The 18,348-nt window shown below is 40.7% G+C and overlaps 1 protein-coding gene across 12 annotated transcripts in view; it reads left to right on the forward strand.

The window, feature by feature from the left end:
* LOC135196216 (uncharacterized) overlaps positions 1-18,348 on the forward strand; it is a 227,520-nt gene that overhangs the window by 102,252 nt on the left and 106,920 nt on the right. For 11 of the 12 annotated variants that reach the window (XR_010310347.1, XR_010310346.1, XM_064222851.1 and 8 more), the window contains exon 3: positions 459-629. The exons of the other annotated variant lie outside the window; for it this stretch is intronic. Coding sequence is in view for 9 of the 11 variants with exons in the window: in XM_064222851.1 (XP_064078921.1) it covers positions 459-629 (171 nt within the window). In the remaining 2 variants the exon portion in view is untranslated. The remainder of the gene's footprint in view (positions 1-458; positions 630-18,348) is intronic. 12 annotated transcript variants of the gene reach the window in all.

Below are 18,348 nucleotides of genomic sequence, written 5' to 3' on the forward strand. Positions count from 1 at the left end.
TATATATATATATATATATATATATATATATAGATATATATATATATATATATATATATATATATATATATATATATAAACAATTTTATCTGAGTTTTTACTGTATGAAAATTCATCTTACGTTTTAAGTAAAATATGTACTTAAGGGAATTTTTTTTCTTTTCTTTTTTAGTAGAAATTCATTAGCTAAAAAATGCTTACTACTGTAGTCAGATGGATCCTTCACCAACACTCTAAATAAAGAACAAAACAGTACCATGTCTTGTCATTGCTTTTTTGTGCATAGGTGATTAATACATACTTTATTTTCATAATCATTGGCTTTAGCTTCATTCTAGAAATATTGGGAAGTTTTCTGTAGTTCATTGATTTTGATCACAGGCCTTTCCAGTTAGTTTACATTCTGTAAGTGCTTTATATAAAGTTTGAACCCTGACATAATTTTTATATATTTTTAGGTAACAGAGAAAATGGTAAGAAGTATAATGCTGGGAGGGTGATAGAAATATATTGCAACATGGGAAAATTGGAATCAGAAGATGGTGTAACATACTACTTTTCCAGAGATCAGTGTTACCTGTTTGGCATAAATTTATGCCATGTAGAACTTTGGCACGTATTAGTTCACGGTTAGTATTTTTTTTTAAACATTCACAATTTTGCTGAAAGAGATTTTATTATTTTACATTTTCTTTTCTGTGGCAAAAGACTAAGTATCATAGAAGAAGCTGGAGATTGGTTAGAGGACTAATGAGATATCACAAAACTAAGAACTATTATTAGTGGGACATCCTCTCGTTGGTAAAACATATCAAAATTACTGTGCCCTAAGGTTTGGTTTTGGGTCTTTGCTCTTCATTGTCAACCTAAATGATTTGGAATTATGGTTGGTTGACTAGCAAACTAAGCGAGGTTGCTGATACATGAATATGGTAATTAGTGGTGATAATGATATAGAAATAAAAAAGTTATGAGAAAATCTGGAGAAAAGAGTCAAATGTTCATGAAAATGACATGCCATTCAACTTAGATAAGTGCTATGTTATGTGTATAGGTTTTAAAAACATGAATGCCAAATGTATCTTAATTATCAAGAAGGTAAAGAATTGCCATGATGAGAAAGTTGTAGAAGACAGTATCACTTGTGAATAAAACCCTCCAAGAAAAGTATAGAAGTTGAAAAGCTCATAAAATATTAGTATAAATTAAATATCAATTTACTGCTAGGAAAAAAAAAACTAACCTTATGCTATGCAGTATTTATACCCCACTTAGAGTATGCACTTCAGTTTGGGTTGTTGTCCCAGGAGAAGTATGGAGAGAGCAGAAACTTTACAGGCATGAACAACCAATCTTATATCAAAGAAGGCTAGAACACCTCAACTTGCACTTTTTAGAAAAGCATTGATTAAGAGGAGTTTTAATAGCAGCCTCTAAATAAATAACATGTGCCACAGGCACCCGTGCATCTTAACCCTTAAACGCCAAGCCGGTATTTCCAAAAGTGTCTCCCGTATGCCAACGGCGTTTGCGAGTGAGCGCCAAAGCGGAATAAAAGTTTTTTTCAAAAAATCACAGCACGATTAATTTTCAAGATTAAGAGTTAATTTTGGGCTCCTTTTTTTGTCATTGCCAGAAGTTTAGCATGCAACCATCAGAAATGAAAAAATATCATTATCATATATAAATATTGGAATATATATGACAGCGCTAAAAAAAATTTCATATATAATTGTATACAAATCGCACTGTGAGCAAAACGGTTAAAGCTAATGAGTTAATTATTTTTCGTTGTATTGGACACTAAATTGCAATGATTTTGGTGTATAACAAATTGTAAAACGATCAAAGCAACACAGAGAAAATATTATCACAATATGATGCATGAATTCGTAACGCGTGGACGTAAAAAAAGTTGTTTTCAAAAATTCACCATAAATCGAAATATTGTGCTAGAGACTTCCCGTTTGTTGCAAAATGAAGGTAATTGATTGAATATTACTAGACTGTAAGTGTTGTAGCTTACAATTGCAGTTTGCGACCATTTCGGTCTAGTTAAATTTGACCGAAGGTCAAATTTTTTCTATTTATCATTATTTATTTGAAAATATTTCAAAACTGATAAAAGCTACAACCATGGGTTGTTGTTTTTTTTGTTTTCTACATGAAATTGCGCACATTTTCATATATAAAACTTTATGTAATGTAACGGGTAATATAAAATGGTGCAAACATTAAGATAATCGGACGAAAAAATTTATGATTTTTTTCGGAAGAGTTACCGCGTGGACGCAAGGAAAAAGTTTTTTTTCATAAGTTCACCATAAATCGAAATATTGTGCTATAGACTTCCAATTTGTTGCAAAATAATGGTAAATGATTGAATATTACTAGAATGTAATAGTTTTAGCTTACAATTGCGCTTTTTTACCCTTTTGGGGGAGTCAAAGTCAACCGAAGGTTAAAATTTTGGCACTTATTCTTATTTATATGAAAATATTTCAAAACTGATGAAAGCTACAACCATGGGTTGTTTGTTGTTGTATTCCACATGAAATTGTGCACATTTTCATATATAAAACTTTATTAAACGGTTAATATAAAACGGTGCAAACATTACGACAATGGGATGAAAAAATTTCTTATTTTTTCGGAAGAGTTACAGCGCAGACGTCAGGAAACAGTTTTTTTCATAGACTCACCATAAATCTAAATATTGTGCTAGAGACTTCCAATTTGTTGCAAAATAAAGGTAAATGATTGAATATTACTAGAGTATAAGAGTTTTAGCTTACAATTGCGTTTTTTGACCATTTCGGTAGAGTTAAAGTTGACCAAAGGTTGAAATTTTGGCACTTATTGTTATTTATATGAAAATATTTCAAAACTGATAATAGCTGCAACCATGGGTTGTTTTTTGTTGTATTCTCCATGAAATTGCACGCATTTTCATATATAAAACTATGTAACGGCTAATATAAAATGTGCAAAAATTATGTCAAAGTGACGAAATAATTTCTGAGATGTCGCTGATACTCTTTATTGCAAGAAGAAAGAAATTCGTGCTTGCGCGGCTGGGTAACGATTGTAAACAAAACAACAGCTTGATCCGTGAACTCCCAGCATCCCTCAAGGTGCGTGATTCATAAGTTTTCGCCAAGTAGGCCTATAACTATTTTTCCGTGAATTTAAAAAAAAAATTTTTTTGCGTTGACGTTTCGTACGTCAATTCGGCACCCAACAGAAAATTTTCATCGACATTTAATACGTCCAACCGGCGTTTAAGGGTTAATAACCAAACTAGGTTCAGAGCAAGGAAATTGTAACAAAAACAGTTCTACATCAACTACTGTTGGAATTACCTGATATAAGACAGATTAATGATGTGAATGGTGCCATTACCTGGCATTTCAGAAGAGATGAAGCTATGAACACACCAATGGTTGTTGTATTTTATATTTTGGATAGCATAGCTGCTGTTAGTGCGCAAAGGAGTTACACTCATGGTCCCTCGGGGCTCCATAAGACAGACTAGCCAGTCTCAAAGAATTGTTATAGTTGATCCTGGCAAAAATGTTGCTTGTTGGCGCAGTGATAGAATATAAATGACTCAGGACATGAAGGTTGTGTATGTCAGCTAAATCCCTCACTACATTCTAGTTTGTCACAGAATTCACATAACCCCAGTGGTTGCTCAAAATTTGATCATAACAACAAATTTAAAGCTTAGTACATAGTTTTAAGACTCAGTGAAAAGTTCTAGTTCCTTCACATTTTACCAGGTAGGTATTTGTTACAATTGGGATTGTGTGGATTTCCTGCAAGGTGATAAGTTAAGATTACATCACTAGGCTATATTGTATTTGCCATGCTGTTTTATCATGTCTGACAAAGCAATAATAGCATTAATGTAATAATATTGGACAATTTTGATATTGAAACTCATTAGTCAATAACTTTTTAACACTGATAGATAATTTAAAGTTACTGAATGGGTAAATCGGGTTAGAATAATTTTATGTTTACAAAAATATAGCTGCATTAATAGTTCCCAATTGTGCTTGATTGATGAGCCTTGGTGTTTACTAAAGGTCATTATTTCCTTTGTAGGGTTTTTATAATGAAACTAAGTGGATTTTCTGATAGAAAAAGTTACCAAGTTATCCTTAATATCTAGGCTCTTTTCAAGTGGTTAAAGAAGTACTTTCATGCAGAACTACTACTTATGGGTATTGCTTGCCAATAGTGTTGTCACAGGTATTTAGGACTTTTAACATGTGACTTACCAAGCAATTACACATAGCTGCAAGCTTCCTACCACAGCAGTCCAGAATTCAAATTTAGCAGTGGCACCACCATCGCTTGTGTAGGTAAACAGGACCCGCCCACTTTCAGGACTGATAGGTACAAAACTGCAGAGAACTTCAATTAGTTTTCTGCTGGCTCCTGACTAACTTCAGTGGTTTTTTGCAGTCATTTTCGTCATTCTTTGCAATTTTATCCTATATTTGTTGATGTATTCAGTTCATTTTATGGTGGTTTAGCCTAGTTTGCTATATTCTAGCTTTCATGATGTTGGACTTTAGCTCTTCAAGTAAGTATTAGATATTATTGAAGGGTGTAAAACTAGATTGACAAAACTTTCACATGACTCACACTAGTGTGAGTATAGGGGGGCAAGAATGCTCTAAAGAGCTTACCTGTTCAGAATGTAAGGATTGGAAGGATGTTGAGTGGAAGATTTTAAAACCACATCTAGATAAACGTAACAGATAGGAAGAGGAAGGCAGGAGAAGATTTTTCCGTTTCTTCTCAACTTCCTGTTATGTTCCCAATCCTCAGCCCTCCTACTCTTTAAAATACCTTAGACTCTGATTCCAAGTTCCCATGCTTCTAATCCTAACCCCATTGCCAGTCTAGAGTCAAAGTTTGACAAGAAATGTTAGTGTCTTGCTAATGCTGTGATGGAGTTGTGTACCTCTTTTGGTTCCTTTCAGTGCTTCAAGTGCCAGTGCCTTGCCCAGTGATAGTGGATTGCATTCCAAGGAAGTGACTGTTCATCCTGCTGGTGCTCCTAGATGGAAGGTCCCTGTCCCACTCCCCTGCACCGGGGAGAAGACATACTGGAAGTCGAAGTCCAAGGGAGACCAGTGGGTTTTGCCCACAGACAGTCTAGCCTGTTGATTGTCCCCAGACGTTGACAGAGCACCATTGAAAAGACTTCTCATTTGGTGTTGACAGGTTTTCGTTGGATTCAGAGGACTCCTCACTAGACAGGAAGCTCCATCGACGTCATTCTTCATTGTCTCGGCCTTTGAAGAGACGCTGCCACTGCAGACAGCCCTCCTCTACCTATCAAGAAGTACAGAGAGATCAGCGTTAGTCCAGACCCTTCATGCAGTTTTGGTGTTTCTGCGCCTGCTCCCAAATTAGCTCATCATCTCCAGTTCTGGGATAGCCCAGAGTCTTTTACTGGTCTTGAGAGCCCCACTCTGTCTCATAGGTACCATGATGTCTCCCTCAAGCGCCTGTCTTATGCAGCTAAGAGCTGTTTCATCTCTTAGAGCCCCCATCTCCTTCCAGACGTTTGGCGCCCACTCCTATTCGCTTGGTTCCTGAGTCAGACTGCTTGGCGCCAACACCTGAACACTTGGTGCCCGCTCCAGTCTGTTCAGTGTCTGCCCCTTGGCACTTGGCACCAGTAGCGGGACATTCGGTGCCAGAATTTGAACGCCCACCCCTCCTTTGCCTGCTTCTCCTTCTTCAGCTCATGAGGATTCTTCTTTAGCGCCGATCAAACGCTAGCTTGAAGAGCTTATGGGCTTTCTTAAGAAACCTGTGGTTTCACATTGTAAGAACAATTTGTTGTCCCCGATTTCTTCTGAAGAAGATGAATTGGATCAGGAGACAGCCCCTTGCTCAGCCTATTTTGCTTTGTTGAAGTTCTTCCTTGCCAACTTCCCAGACTTCTTTGAACCTGCTACTCCGGATTCTCCAGCCTCAACTTTTCTCATGAGGAAGTGGACTCCTGACACTTTTGGACTCCCTAAGTTAGTCTTTTCCTCCTCTTTGAAGTATTCTTTGAGAGGTTGAGGAGTGGTTGTCTGGCAAGAGGGATCAGTGAAAAGCTACATTTGCATTTCCCCCTTAGAAACTTCTTAAGAGGTATAGGTTTTATGTCACTGGAGAAGCCCCCCTCCTTGGGAGTGTCTGCCTCCTCCCAGTGAGACATCTGTGGTTTAGCTGATACCTTGAGATGTTCAGCATTTGCTTTGGCCAAGATCTTCTTCTCTTTCCCAGAGCTGGAGCATCTGGTGAAAAACTATTCAGAGTTCTAGAGATTTCTTTTAGTTTCCTTAACTGGACCGTAGGAGCATTGGCAAACAAGATGGAGGACTACCCTGCTCTAGTGCAAGACTTCGCTTCAAATTGGTTAGGGTTTTGTCCTGTGCGGACAAGGCAGTGAGGAGGAGTTCTTTTGAACTTGCTTCCCTTTTCTCGATGGGAATTTTGAAGAAGAGAGAGTTGTGGTGTTCTTGTGCAATGGAATTTGGTCCCTGTACAACTCAAGGTTACCAAAGTCAGAGCAAATGAAAAATGTAGATATATGTACATGAAATACAATGAAACTTACTTCTTTGAAAAATAGGGAATTTCTAAGGAAAATATACCGCTATCACACACACACATACACACACAAGCTTTCATCAATTTTCTTCGGCTACGTAATCTACAAAACCAAACTAAACACAAGCAATTTGCATTTCAAAAGAATGAGTCTACATTTACAATTCAGTATACAAAAAACAGTACGTACATCAATATTTATACATACCCTGTATCTGCAATTTCATATACAAAACATAGTACAGTGGACCCCCGTATTCGCAGACACATACATTCGCAAATTTCTCTCGGGAACATTTCCCCCCATTAATCACAGAAAATTTACCTATGCACGGTATTTTTCTATGAGAAATATCCAGAAATTCCCCCTTTTTTTTTCTCATAAAATGAACTTTTTGTGATAAACTATTAAAAAAACCAAGTATAAAAATTTTTTGTGGGTTTTTCTTGAGTTTAAACTAAAAAATAGGCTGTTTTCACTGTTATTATAGGGGTTTCAACTACACATCCCCTGCGAATAAGGGGGACACACTGTACATCAATGTATACACAAAACACAACACCAATGGATATATTTTTTCCTTTACAACATAAGGTCTTTAATCCAATCAAACAAAGAAATATGTGTATCACAACAAATAAACAGATTAGAACACATACTTAAGGGATTTTGACAAAGGAAAAATCTATTTCTGGGTGAGGACCTGTGTCGCCCAGTGAAATTTCCTTATAGCACTCATTTCTAGGTATAAGTAAATGCTAAATATACCAGAGAAAAAAGCCATATGGAATGCTGGGGTTACTACCCCCAGCTCGCTCACCCTCATAGGGCGTCGGTATAGCACGGGCGAATGGAAGCCATTGCCACAGATACTCTGCCAGTTAGATCTCTCCTCTCTCAAAATCCCTCGCCAGAGAGGTGCCGTTACACAGCCACCTTCCGTTCGCCACCACTACTTCTGCCAAGAATCTTCATTCCTGAATTACGCACCCAAGCTTGGGCCAGCTAAAGGGTGGGGAAAAGGAAAGATTGGGATGGGTTCACTGGGCGACACAGGTCCTCACCCAGAAAGAATTTTCCTTTGTCAAAATCCCTTTTCTGGGATTGACCTGTGTCGCCCAGTGAAATAGTAACAGAGAATTGGTCATATAAGCTTGGTAATTAGAGAGCAAAACAAAATTTTCATATATAAAAGGAAAAATAAAATTTTCTTACAATCATTGTTTTAATGATCCCAGACAAGGGTACAAAATACCAGGAGTAAATAACACATATAAAATTTACATGACAAAGTTCATACCATTACCTTACTATTTACAAGAACAGGAGCGGGTTGATAAGCAATCCGGTCCACAACAAAAAAGGGCAAAAAGGGAGGGAAAACAAGCGAGGCAGGTAGGTGAGAGGGAGTGCCAAAAGGTAGTTAACCCTCTTACGCTGATTGGACGTATTAAACGTCGACATAAATTGTCTCCCGGGTGCCGATTGGACTTATTAAACATCGACATAAAAAAGTTTTTTAAAAGTTCGCGGAAAAATACTTATAAGGCCTACCAGCTGAAAACTTTTGAATCACGCGCCTTGGGGGATGCTGGGAGCTCACAGATCAAGGCATTGTTTTGTTTACAATCGTTACGCAGGCGCACAAGCGCGAATTTCTTTCTTATCGCACTAAAAAGTATCAGTGACACATCTCAGAAATTATTTCGTCACTTTGACATAATTTTTGCACCATTTTAAATTAGCCGTTACATGGAGTATTATATATGAAAATGTGCGCAATTTCATGTAGAATACAACTAAAAAATACTCATGATTGTAGCTTTTATCTGTTTTGAAATATTTTCATATAAGTAACGATAAGTGCCAAAATTTCAACCTTTGGTCAACTTTGACTACCGAAATGGTCAAAAAACACAATTGTAAGCTAAAACTCATATATTCTAGTAATATTCAATCATTTACCTTGATTTTGCAACAAATTGGACGTCTCTAGCACAATATTTCGATTTATGGTGAATCTATGAAAAAAACTTCCTTACGTCCGCGCGGTAACTCTTCCGATAAATTTTTTTGTGCGATTGTCGTAATGTTTGCACCATTTTAAATTTTCTGTTACATAAAGTTTTATATATGGAAATGTGCACAATTTCATGTACAATACAACTAAAAACAACCTATGGTTGTAGCTTTTATCAGTTTTGAAATATTTTCATATAAACGATAAGTGCCAAAATTTCACCTTCTGTCAACTTTTGACTCTACTGAAATGGTAAAAAAATGCAATTGTAAGCTAAAACTCTTATATTCTAGTAATATTCAATCATTTACTTTCATTTTGCAACAAATTGGAAGTCTCCAGCACAATATTTCGATTTATGGTGAATTTATGAAAAAAAAAACATTTTCCTTACGTCCGCGCGGTAACTCTTCCAAAAAAAATGAGAAAAGTTTTCGTCCGATTGTCGTAATGTTTACACCATTTTAAATTAGCTGTTACATAAAGTTTTATATATGAAAATGTGCACAATTTTGTGTAGAATACAACAATAAATAATTTTGAAGGTTGTAGCTTTTCTCATTTTCGAAATATTTGCATATAGATAGCTATAAATAGAAAGAAACCACGTTCGGTCAACTTTGACTCTACCGAAATGGTCGAAAAACGGAATTGTAAGCTAAAACTCTTCCAGTCTAGTAATATTCAGTCATTTATCTTGATTTTGAAACAAATTTGAAGTCTCTACACAATATTTAGATTTATGGTGAAATTAAAAAAAAACTTTCCTTCCCTCCGTACGCGGATTCTCCGCCGCAAATCTCCGAAATGGGTACGTCGCATTATCGTTGTATTTGCTCCGTTTCATATTAGGTGTTTCATAGAGTTTTATATATGAAAATGTGTGCATTTTCATGTAGAATACAACAAAAAATAATTGAAGGTTGTAGCTTTTCTCATTTTCGAAATATTTGCATATAAAAAAATATATAAAAAAGATTCGACATTCAGTCAAATTTAACTCATCCGAAATGGTCAAAAACTGCAATTGTAAGCTAAAACTCTTACAGTATAGTAATATTCAATCATTTATCTTCATTTTGAAACAAATTGGAAGTCTCTAGAACAATATTTAGATTTATGGTGAATTTTTTAATAAAACATTTTTTTACATCCTCGCATTATGAATTCATGCATCATTTTGTGGTAATATTTTCTCTGTGTTGCTTTGATAGTTTTACAATGTGTTATATACCAAAATGATCGCAATTTAGTGTACAATACAACGAAAAAGACATTAACTCGTTAGCTATAACCGTTTTGCTCACAGCGCGATTTGAATACAATTATATATGAAAATTTGTTTTCGCGCTATCATATATCGCATTATTTATATATGATAATGATATATTTTTCATTTCTGATAGGTTGCATACTAAACTTCACGCAATGACAAAAAAGGAGCCAAAAATGAACTCTTTATTTTAAAAACTAAGCGCGCTGTGATTTTTTGAAAAAAATATTTTTTCCGCTTTGGCGCTCACTCCGAGACCACCTTGGCATATGGGAGACGATTTTTGTTATACCCCTTCGGCGTAAGAAGGTTAATAGCAATATTAGTGATAATATACAACATTACTACATACATAATTAGGCTGTATCAGGGAAGATAACATTCCCTGCGGCCACTGCAGAATATTTAAGGGTCTTTAGAGACTTTTGATAGTGGCGTTTAAATACTGTCGGAGATTTCCAACCCGTATACTTTTTGAGATCATCAAAGTTCGTATGATGAAAATAATTAATGAGGTGGCCACTGCTCGGATATCATGGACCTTAGGAACTGAATCCGGGTTAGCTTGTTTAATAAAATAAAGAAATTGTTGTCTGATGGCCTTCAAAGAAATGGTTCCAACATTCTCTCTAATAAAAAGGGGGCCTGAAGACCTATTAGAAGAAGTCCTGTCAAGATAAGACTTTAAAGTAATGACTGGACATAAAGATGGGTCCTGTGGAAGGGGAACAATCTTCCACGGAGACCATCTGTTCTGAGGGTCTTCATTCTTTGCCAAGAATTTCAGGTCCGGAGAAAACAGAACTTCTCCTGACAGGAGGAAATCGATATGATTTGGTTCTCTAGAGAGAGCCGATAGTTCAGATATTCTGGCACCTGAGGCCAGGCTCTGTAAAAATAATGCTTTCCTGAGAAGGGATATATATGAGCATGATTCATTATCAGTGTCTGAAGCTAACTTGAACACGTCATTTAAAAACCAGGAGACAGTATGAGGTCGGTTTACTGGTCTCAGACGAGCACAGGCTCTAGGGATAGATGAGGAGTACGAATCTGATAAAGGGATTTTGACGAAGGAAAAATCTATTTCTTGGGGAAGACCTGTGTCGCCCAGTGAAAAGTTCCTGTAGCTCACTTTTCTAAGTATAAATAGATCCTAAATATACCAGAGAAAAAGCTAGCATGGTATGCTGAAGTTACTACCCTCAGTACCCTCAGCGCGAGCACCCAAAGGGCGTCAGTATAAAGTATAAGGGCGAGTGGAAGCCACTACTCACAGTTCTTCTGCCAATAAGAGGATTCCTTTCCAAAATCCCTCCCATGGCAAGAACCGTTACAAAGGCTAGAGCCGTTACAAAGATTACTCCCCTTACCTTCCTCTCGCTACTACTACTACTACTACTACTACCCGCGCACCATCTTCATTCCTGGAATAGTGTTACGGACCCACAGATCTCAGAGACAATGTTACGGCCTCTGAGGGAGGTCTGCTTCAGGTTCAATATAAAATAAAAATAAAAAAATATATCTATATCAACACAAACAGCTGAAACTGGGGATACGAATATAGAAAGAAACACTAACACAACAAAGGTTTATTTACAAGCTTACTAACAAAGGTAAATGCAGAATGGTATCTCCTATTTACATAAAACGATAGAATCTTATACTGCATGAACTGGGGGAAACCGTGAGGTAATAAGAATACTTGCTAAACAGTTTGGCACTTCGAAGAGGTGGCTTCATAAATGTAGGTCGGCGATTGCGGACACCCTCTTGGCTCCGTATTGCAGAAACTAATCTTGTAAGGCAGGAATTCCTCAACACCTGTAACAGGACCTTTTCTTCTTTGAAGTCTGCTCGACGTCGAGATAACACGGTAGACCACACCTGAAGACGACTAGACCAATAGCCAACCAACTCTCGAACAACTCTTCTTTTGATTGATACTTCGTCGGTTCCTTTTTCTCGTATCTCACGGAAGATCTCTGCTGCTGCTGATCTCTCACTGATAATCTGATCTGTGGCTCTCTGTGACTAACTGGTGATCTCTCTTTTACGATCTCTCTCTCTCTTACGATCACTGTCCTCCAAAGTTCGTTCATCGTATTTATACAGCACTCTGGGGGCGGAGTCTTCGGCGAACGTCACCGACTCCAGGGATTTCTAGAACTTCTTAGATGAATCTAGACGAGGTATTGCATCAGAAATCGCGGCGTTTCTCACGTAACGATGAGATCCACAACACTCCTGCCGATTCTGGAACAACCACGAACATAGGCGCCTCCAACAGTGGCGCGAAAACCTCCTTGCTGCCGAACTTCTCGAAAATGCGTTCTCCTTTCCTTTATCTTTCTTTGCTATGAAGCAATTACCATCACAAATAGACCCCCAAGCTTGGACTGGTTAAGGGTGGGGAAAGAAGAAGAAGGGATGGGTTCACCGGGCGACACAGGTCTTCCCCCAGAAATAGATTTTTCCTTCGTCAAAATCCCTTTTCTGGGTTCGACCTGTGTCTGCCGGTGAAAAAGTATCGGAGAATTCCCGTCCAAGCTTATCAGATACCAAACAAGTATATAAAAGGGGATAATGAAACCTAAGGTTCACTTAAAGAATAAAGTTAATGCACTGTAATAAGGCAGGAAATTTACTTATTTACTAATTACACTGGAACTTAAACTATGGCTTAGAACTAGTAATAATTAGATAATATAATAAGACAATATAAAAGCATGGTATCTGAAGCAATATACAAGGGTATATACAGACAGCTCCGTAAAACCAATATGGTCTCAATACTATATACATGTTCCGGTGGCGGGATGGCAAACGAACCAGCCCGGCCCGGAAGAGAGGTTTGGCAGGGAATACAAGAGAGGCAGGTAGGAAGGAGAGAGTATTAAGGGAAAGAAATGACCAAAGGCTAAGGGAAGGAGTTGATAAGACTCGGTCATTCAGGGGAGACCATGCTCCCTGCAGCCACTGTTGGGAATTTAAGGGCCTCTAAGTTTTTGAGATAGTGACATTTAAATACTGCTGGAGATTTCCAACCCGTATATTTCTTCAGGTCTTCGAAATTCATATTGTGAAAATAATTAATGGCGGTAGCCACTGCTCGGATGTCATGGACGTGTAGGACTAAATCCAGGTTGGCCTGTTTAATAAAGTAGAGTATTTGTTGTCTAATACCTTTAAGAGAAATCGTACCACCTTTCTCTCTAATGAAAAGGGAGCCCTGAAGATTTTTCGGAAGTCCTGGCTAAAAAGGATTTAAGGGTAACGACAGGACACAATGATGTGTCCTGTGTCAGAGGAATAATTTTCCATGGAGCCCATCTGTTTTGTGGGTCCTCATTCTTAGCCAAGAACTTCCGATCTGGGGATAGTAATACTTCACCCGACGGGAAGAATTCAACATGGCTCGGATTTCTAGAGAGAGCCAAGAGTTCAGATATTCTGGCATCTGAGGCCAGGGCCATTAAGAATAAGGTCTTTCTAAGAAGGGTTGTATATGAGCATGACTCATTATTAGTGTCTGAGGCTAATTTAAGTACGTCATTCAAAAACCAAGAGACCGTATGAGGGCGGTCTATTGGGGTCTCAGACGGGCACATGCTCTTGGAATCGAAGAGAAGTATGAATCTGACAAGTTAATATTAAAACCAATCTGAAAAATCTTCCTTAAGGCTGATTTGATTGTAGTAATGGTACTAGCGGCTAGGCCTTTCTCAAATAGAGTTCTAAAGAACGAGATTGCTAGATTTTTGGTCATCTTATGAGCAGCTGAATCCTTTAGAAAAATGGTCAACTTCTTTACTGCTGAATCAAATGATATTGCCTGAGTGTTGATTCTCTTTTATCTGATTCTATGAATAAGATGTTTAGGGGATCAATACTAGCGTCCCTTTGGGCCGCAAACTTCATGAAGTCCATAAAGTTAGGGCACTCAGAACTCTTGAGGAAGCTGACACAGTCTGAGTTTGTACTACCTGTGTCAGTTCTGGACGGGGGGGATCCATTTTGGGCCGGAGATTCAGTTCTATAAGAAGCGGAAACCAGTTGCTCTTTGGCCAGTTGGGTGCCACTAATGCTACTTGTCCTCTGACACAGGTGGAAAAAGGTAAATCTTCTGCCAATTGTTCCAATCTATAGACATCGCATCTGTGGCGTAAGCTAGAGGGTCCAGGTTGGGTGCCACGTAACATGGTAGTTTGTGGTTGGATTCCGTGGCGAATAGGTCTACTTGAAGGTCCGGGATTTTATTGCAAATCCACCGGAATGACTTCCTGTCCAGGGACCACTCCGATTCCAGCGGAGTTGTCCTGGAAAAGGCGTCTGCGATAACATTCTTTACTCCTGCCAGGTGAGTTGCTGACAGGTGCCAATGATTTTTTGCCGCCAATGAAAATATTGCTATCAATACGTGATTTAGTTTGCTTGACCTGGAGCCTCCTCTGTTTATGCAGTGGACTACTACTAAACTGTCCGAGACTAGCCTTATAGGGTCAGGAAAACTGCCATTGCTTCTAGAATATTGATGTGGAACATATCCGACCACGTTCTGTGTACTTTCTTGTATTGCGAATATCCTCCCCAGCCGCTCAGAGATGCGTCCGTGAGGATGGTTAGAGATGGCGGAGGGAATTGCAGTGGTACTGACTTGGCCAGGTTCTGGTGTTTCGTCCATGGACGAAGCCTTTTTGTCAAAATGGGTGGAATTATCGAGATCTTGTCCCTGAGATTGATGTTGGCTCTCTTCCTCCAGACTCGATTGATATCCTTCAATTTGGCTTTCAATAGGATGTCCATCACCGACGCAAACTGTAGCGAACCTAGGATTCTCTCTTGGGTACGCCGAGAAGCCTTTTTATTCTTGAGAAACTGTTACATAGCCTTCGCTATCTCCTTGACCTTCTTGGGTGGAAGAGATAGCTTGTGTTTGTTTAGGTCCCATTGGATTCCCAGCCATTGGAAGCGGGAAGCCGGAATGAGCCGAGATTTTTCCTTGTTTATCTGGAAACCCAGAGATTCCAAGAATTTTATCACCTTGGCTGTTGATTTGCGGCACTCGTCGACGCTGGCTGCCCAAATGAGCCAGTCATCTACATAGGATACTAACATTACCCCCTTCGTTCTTAGTTCTTGAACTATCGTCTTTCCTATTTTGGTGAATATCCTGGGCGCAATGTTGACCCCAAACAGCATGACTCTGAATGAGTAAGCCTGCTTTCCTAGCTTGAAGCCTAGGTACGGAGAGAAGTTCCTTGCTATTGGAACATGATAGTAAGCGTCTGTAAGATCTATAGAGGTGGTGACGGCCCCACGGGGAAGTAAGGTCCGCACCTGCGAGACGGTCAGCATGCGAAACCTGTCACAATGAATGTATGAGTTGAGACGGGACAAGTCCAGAATCACTCTTCTTTTGTTGGAGTCCTTTGGGACACTGAACAGACTTCGTTGAAACTTTAGACGTTTTTCTTTATAGCCTTCTTCTGCAGGAGATCTTTGGTATAGTCTATAAGGTCTGCTGTTGGCATCTGATAAAAACTGATTGGTGGAGGGGCCCCTTTCTCCCATTTCCACCCCAGACCTTTTGAGACTATGCTGTGGGCCCGTGGACTGAAGGTCCAATGGTCCCGGAAGAGAGATAATCTCCCTCCCACCTGCAGGCTTTCCCTGGTTGGCTGCAGGTCTGCTACCTCTACCTCTGCGGAAGCCTCTACCCCTTGGTCCGCCTCGTAGCCGGGAGCCACCTCTGGCCCTGCTACTTCCGACATGCCTATTGTAGCTGTGAAATAGATCCCACGCTTCATAGGCAGGGTTGAAGGCTGGGGAGGTCATTATGGCTGTGGAAGTCGAAGGCTGTTGAGCCGGCGGAGTTTGTACTAAGACAAACTGTTGCCGCGGTTAAGCCTTAGATGTTGAAGACTTGCCAACCTGGGATACTGGAACCGCTTGCACGACCGCCTGAGGACAGGAGGCCTGGTGGGGATTAAATCTCCTTGGGCTCTTCTTGGGTCTGGTTTGGTGTCCGGGGCCCTCAAACTTCCGTTTGAAAGGGAGTCCCCAACGGACCCGAAGACTCTGGTTGGCTCTGGATGCCTCATGAAAGACGTTGTTGACTTTGTCTTTCGGGAATAAATTTTCTCCCCATACTGATGACTTTATGAGCCTATTAGGCTCGTGCCTTATAGAGGCACCCGCCAGGACATGCTTCTGCATGCTTGTCTCGCCATCGCGAAGTCGTACAGGTTCGTTTGGAAAGTCTGTAGTAGAGCTTTCGTCAGGACCCAGAACAACTGTTCGTCGGTGTATGTTGATGCTACCAACTCCGCCACAGTGACGGAGTTGATAGATCTTCCTAGTCTGGTCCTTGCCTCGAATTCCGCTTTAACCAAGTGGTCCGGAATCCTAGGTTGCTTCTCAGAGAATAGGGTGGAAGCGCAATCCGGGTCAAGTTTACCTGCTGTAAACGTAGCCGGAGCGTCGTTCCAAAACTCCACACCTGTGGGGAAGAGTAGAGAGGTAGCCGCTGTCTCTTTTAGCACTGGTTGGGGCTTATCCTCCGCCACCGCTTGCAAAGTTATTTCCGCCACCTTGGATGTACAGGGCGACGGAACTCCGTTTGGAGTCGCAAACATGGTAAAAGCTACCTTTATGTGGCGTTAGTCTAGTATTAGCACAACCCCAGTCGGAGAGGGTGCGAACCCAAACAGCTTGAGCTTGGTCCCTAAGGAAGATCACTGTCTCCTTCGGGACCTTGTCTACTCTGACTAGCGCATGTTCTGCTAGTCTGACAAAACCAGGGAGTGGGAATTGGAGACCCGGCGGGAAGAGCTCAAAGTCCTCCAGCCAACAGGTTCTGCACCCTTCCATTGTCAACTTCCCATCCGAGAATGGGGCATGCAATGCTAACCGCCACGGGTTGTTATTGTCAAATGGCGGTAGCTTTGACGCATCCGGCACTGTCATAGATAGCGCCGGGGTTCCGGAGTGGAGAAATCCGGTCAACATGTCCTCCAGGGGCCTGATCCTCTCGGTCAGAGACATTATTGCCTGGCCGGAGGTATCTGAGCCCAAGGTGAGTCGTATCGACTCAAGCCTCTGGTCAGTCACATCGCTAAACTTCGTCATTAGAAGGTTAGCGAAGGCCTCTTGGTCAAATCTGGACTCCGTCGCCTTGGGTTTGGCAGATTTAGCTCTCGACCCCTTAGGAGGGGGAGAATCCTTGGCAGCTGGCGACTTGGCAGTAGAAGTCGACGGCTGTGGGGCCGACGATGACTCAGTCACCGCTGACGGAGTCGGTTTTGATCCCTTTGGAAGGGATTTCGGTCTTACCGGTTTAATCTTGGGAACAACCGAAAGCGATCCTTCCCAAGTAGGGGCGGTGGGCTTAGAGAAGCCCAGGAAAGAAGAAGGAGTAGGACTTAGGTGACTACTTGCCTCACTTACCTCCCCACCTACCTCCTCCTCAGTGGCCATGAGTTCCAGATGAATGCTGATGGCCGCCACCTCTTCCGCCATCAAGTCCTCCTGATCCTCCGGGATTGGCATTGTCGCCACGCAGATGGCTTCTATAGATGGGGCGGCAACGTGTGCCAGAACAGTCGTCGTAGCCGTGGCCCCCTTGTACAGAAGGGAGCACAATCCTGCATCCAGGACGTACGGCTGTCCCGCCGGCGCATTCTTCCCGAATCCAGAGACCCATCCTCTCAGCGCCACCCTTGCCTCATGCCGGCCGTCTGAGGCAGCCTGTCAGAGAGGAAATTGAATTAACATTCCACTTGGGGAATAGTATCTATAATAAACTTCCTAAGTTATTATAACAGAAATTTCATGTCAATGATGCAGCAAAGATACTTACCTGCTCATCAGTAAGAAGAGAAACCATCTCGTAGCAGACGGTGCACGCGTCCGGATGCCAGACCATGTAGTGCTCGAGTTGCACGGCGCAATTTGCGTGCGAGCGGCAGACTACATGGCCGTAGGGCTTGCCGAGGGAAGCGGAGCACCCTTCCGCCTGGCAACGGACCATCTGTAAGTTGAAAATCTCTTATGAGTATCAGCCCAAGGGGCCGGAGTTAACTCCGATGAGAGCATGCACCTTAACCTAGATATTGGTTCAAGACTTACTCACTAATGATTTCAACTCACTGAATGAATAAAGAAATTCTTTGGGTGTATTTGCCTGCTCCTGATTCCATCCTTGGGAGGTAGATGTAAGTCCAGTATGTGGGATCTGAGATCCATCAGACTGGAGAAGAGGAAGGACCTAATCTCTTACGGTCAGCTGAATCAGAAGGCTACGCATTATTGTAGTCGAATACCTGACCCATCCACCGTCCCCACCGGAGTAGGGAACAACACAAGGACGGAAACTGAGCTGCGGCAACTTAGTACAAAATTCTGGCAGCGGATGTAAGGGAG

This window comes from Macrobrachium nipponense, chromosome 17, assembly GCF_015104395.2.
Source record: "Macrobrachium nipponense isolate FS-2020 chromosome 17, ASM1510439v2, whole genome shotgun sequence".
NCBI lineage: Eukaryota > Metazoa > Arthropoda > Malacostraca > Decapoda > Palaemonidae > Macrobrachium > Macrobrachium nipponense.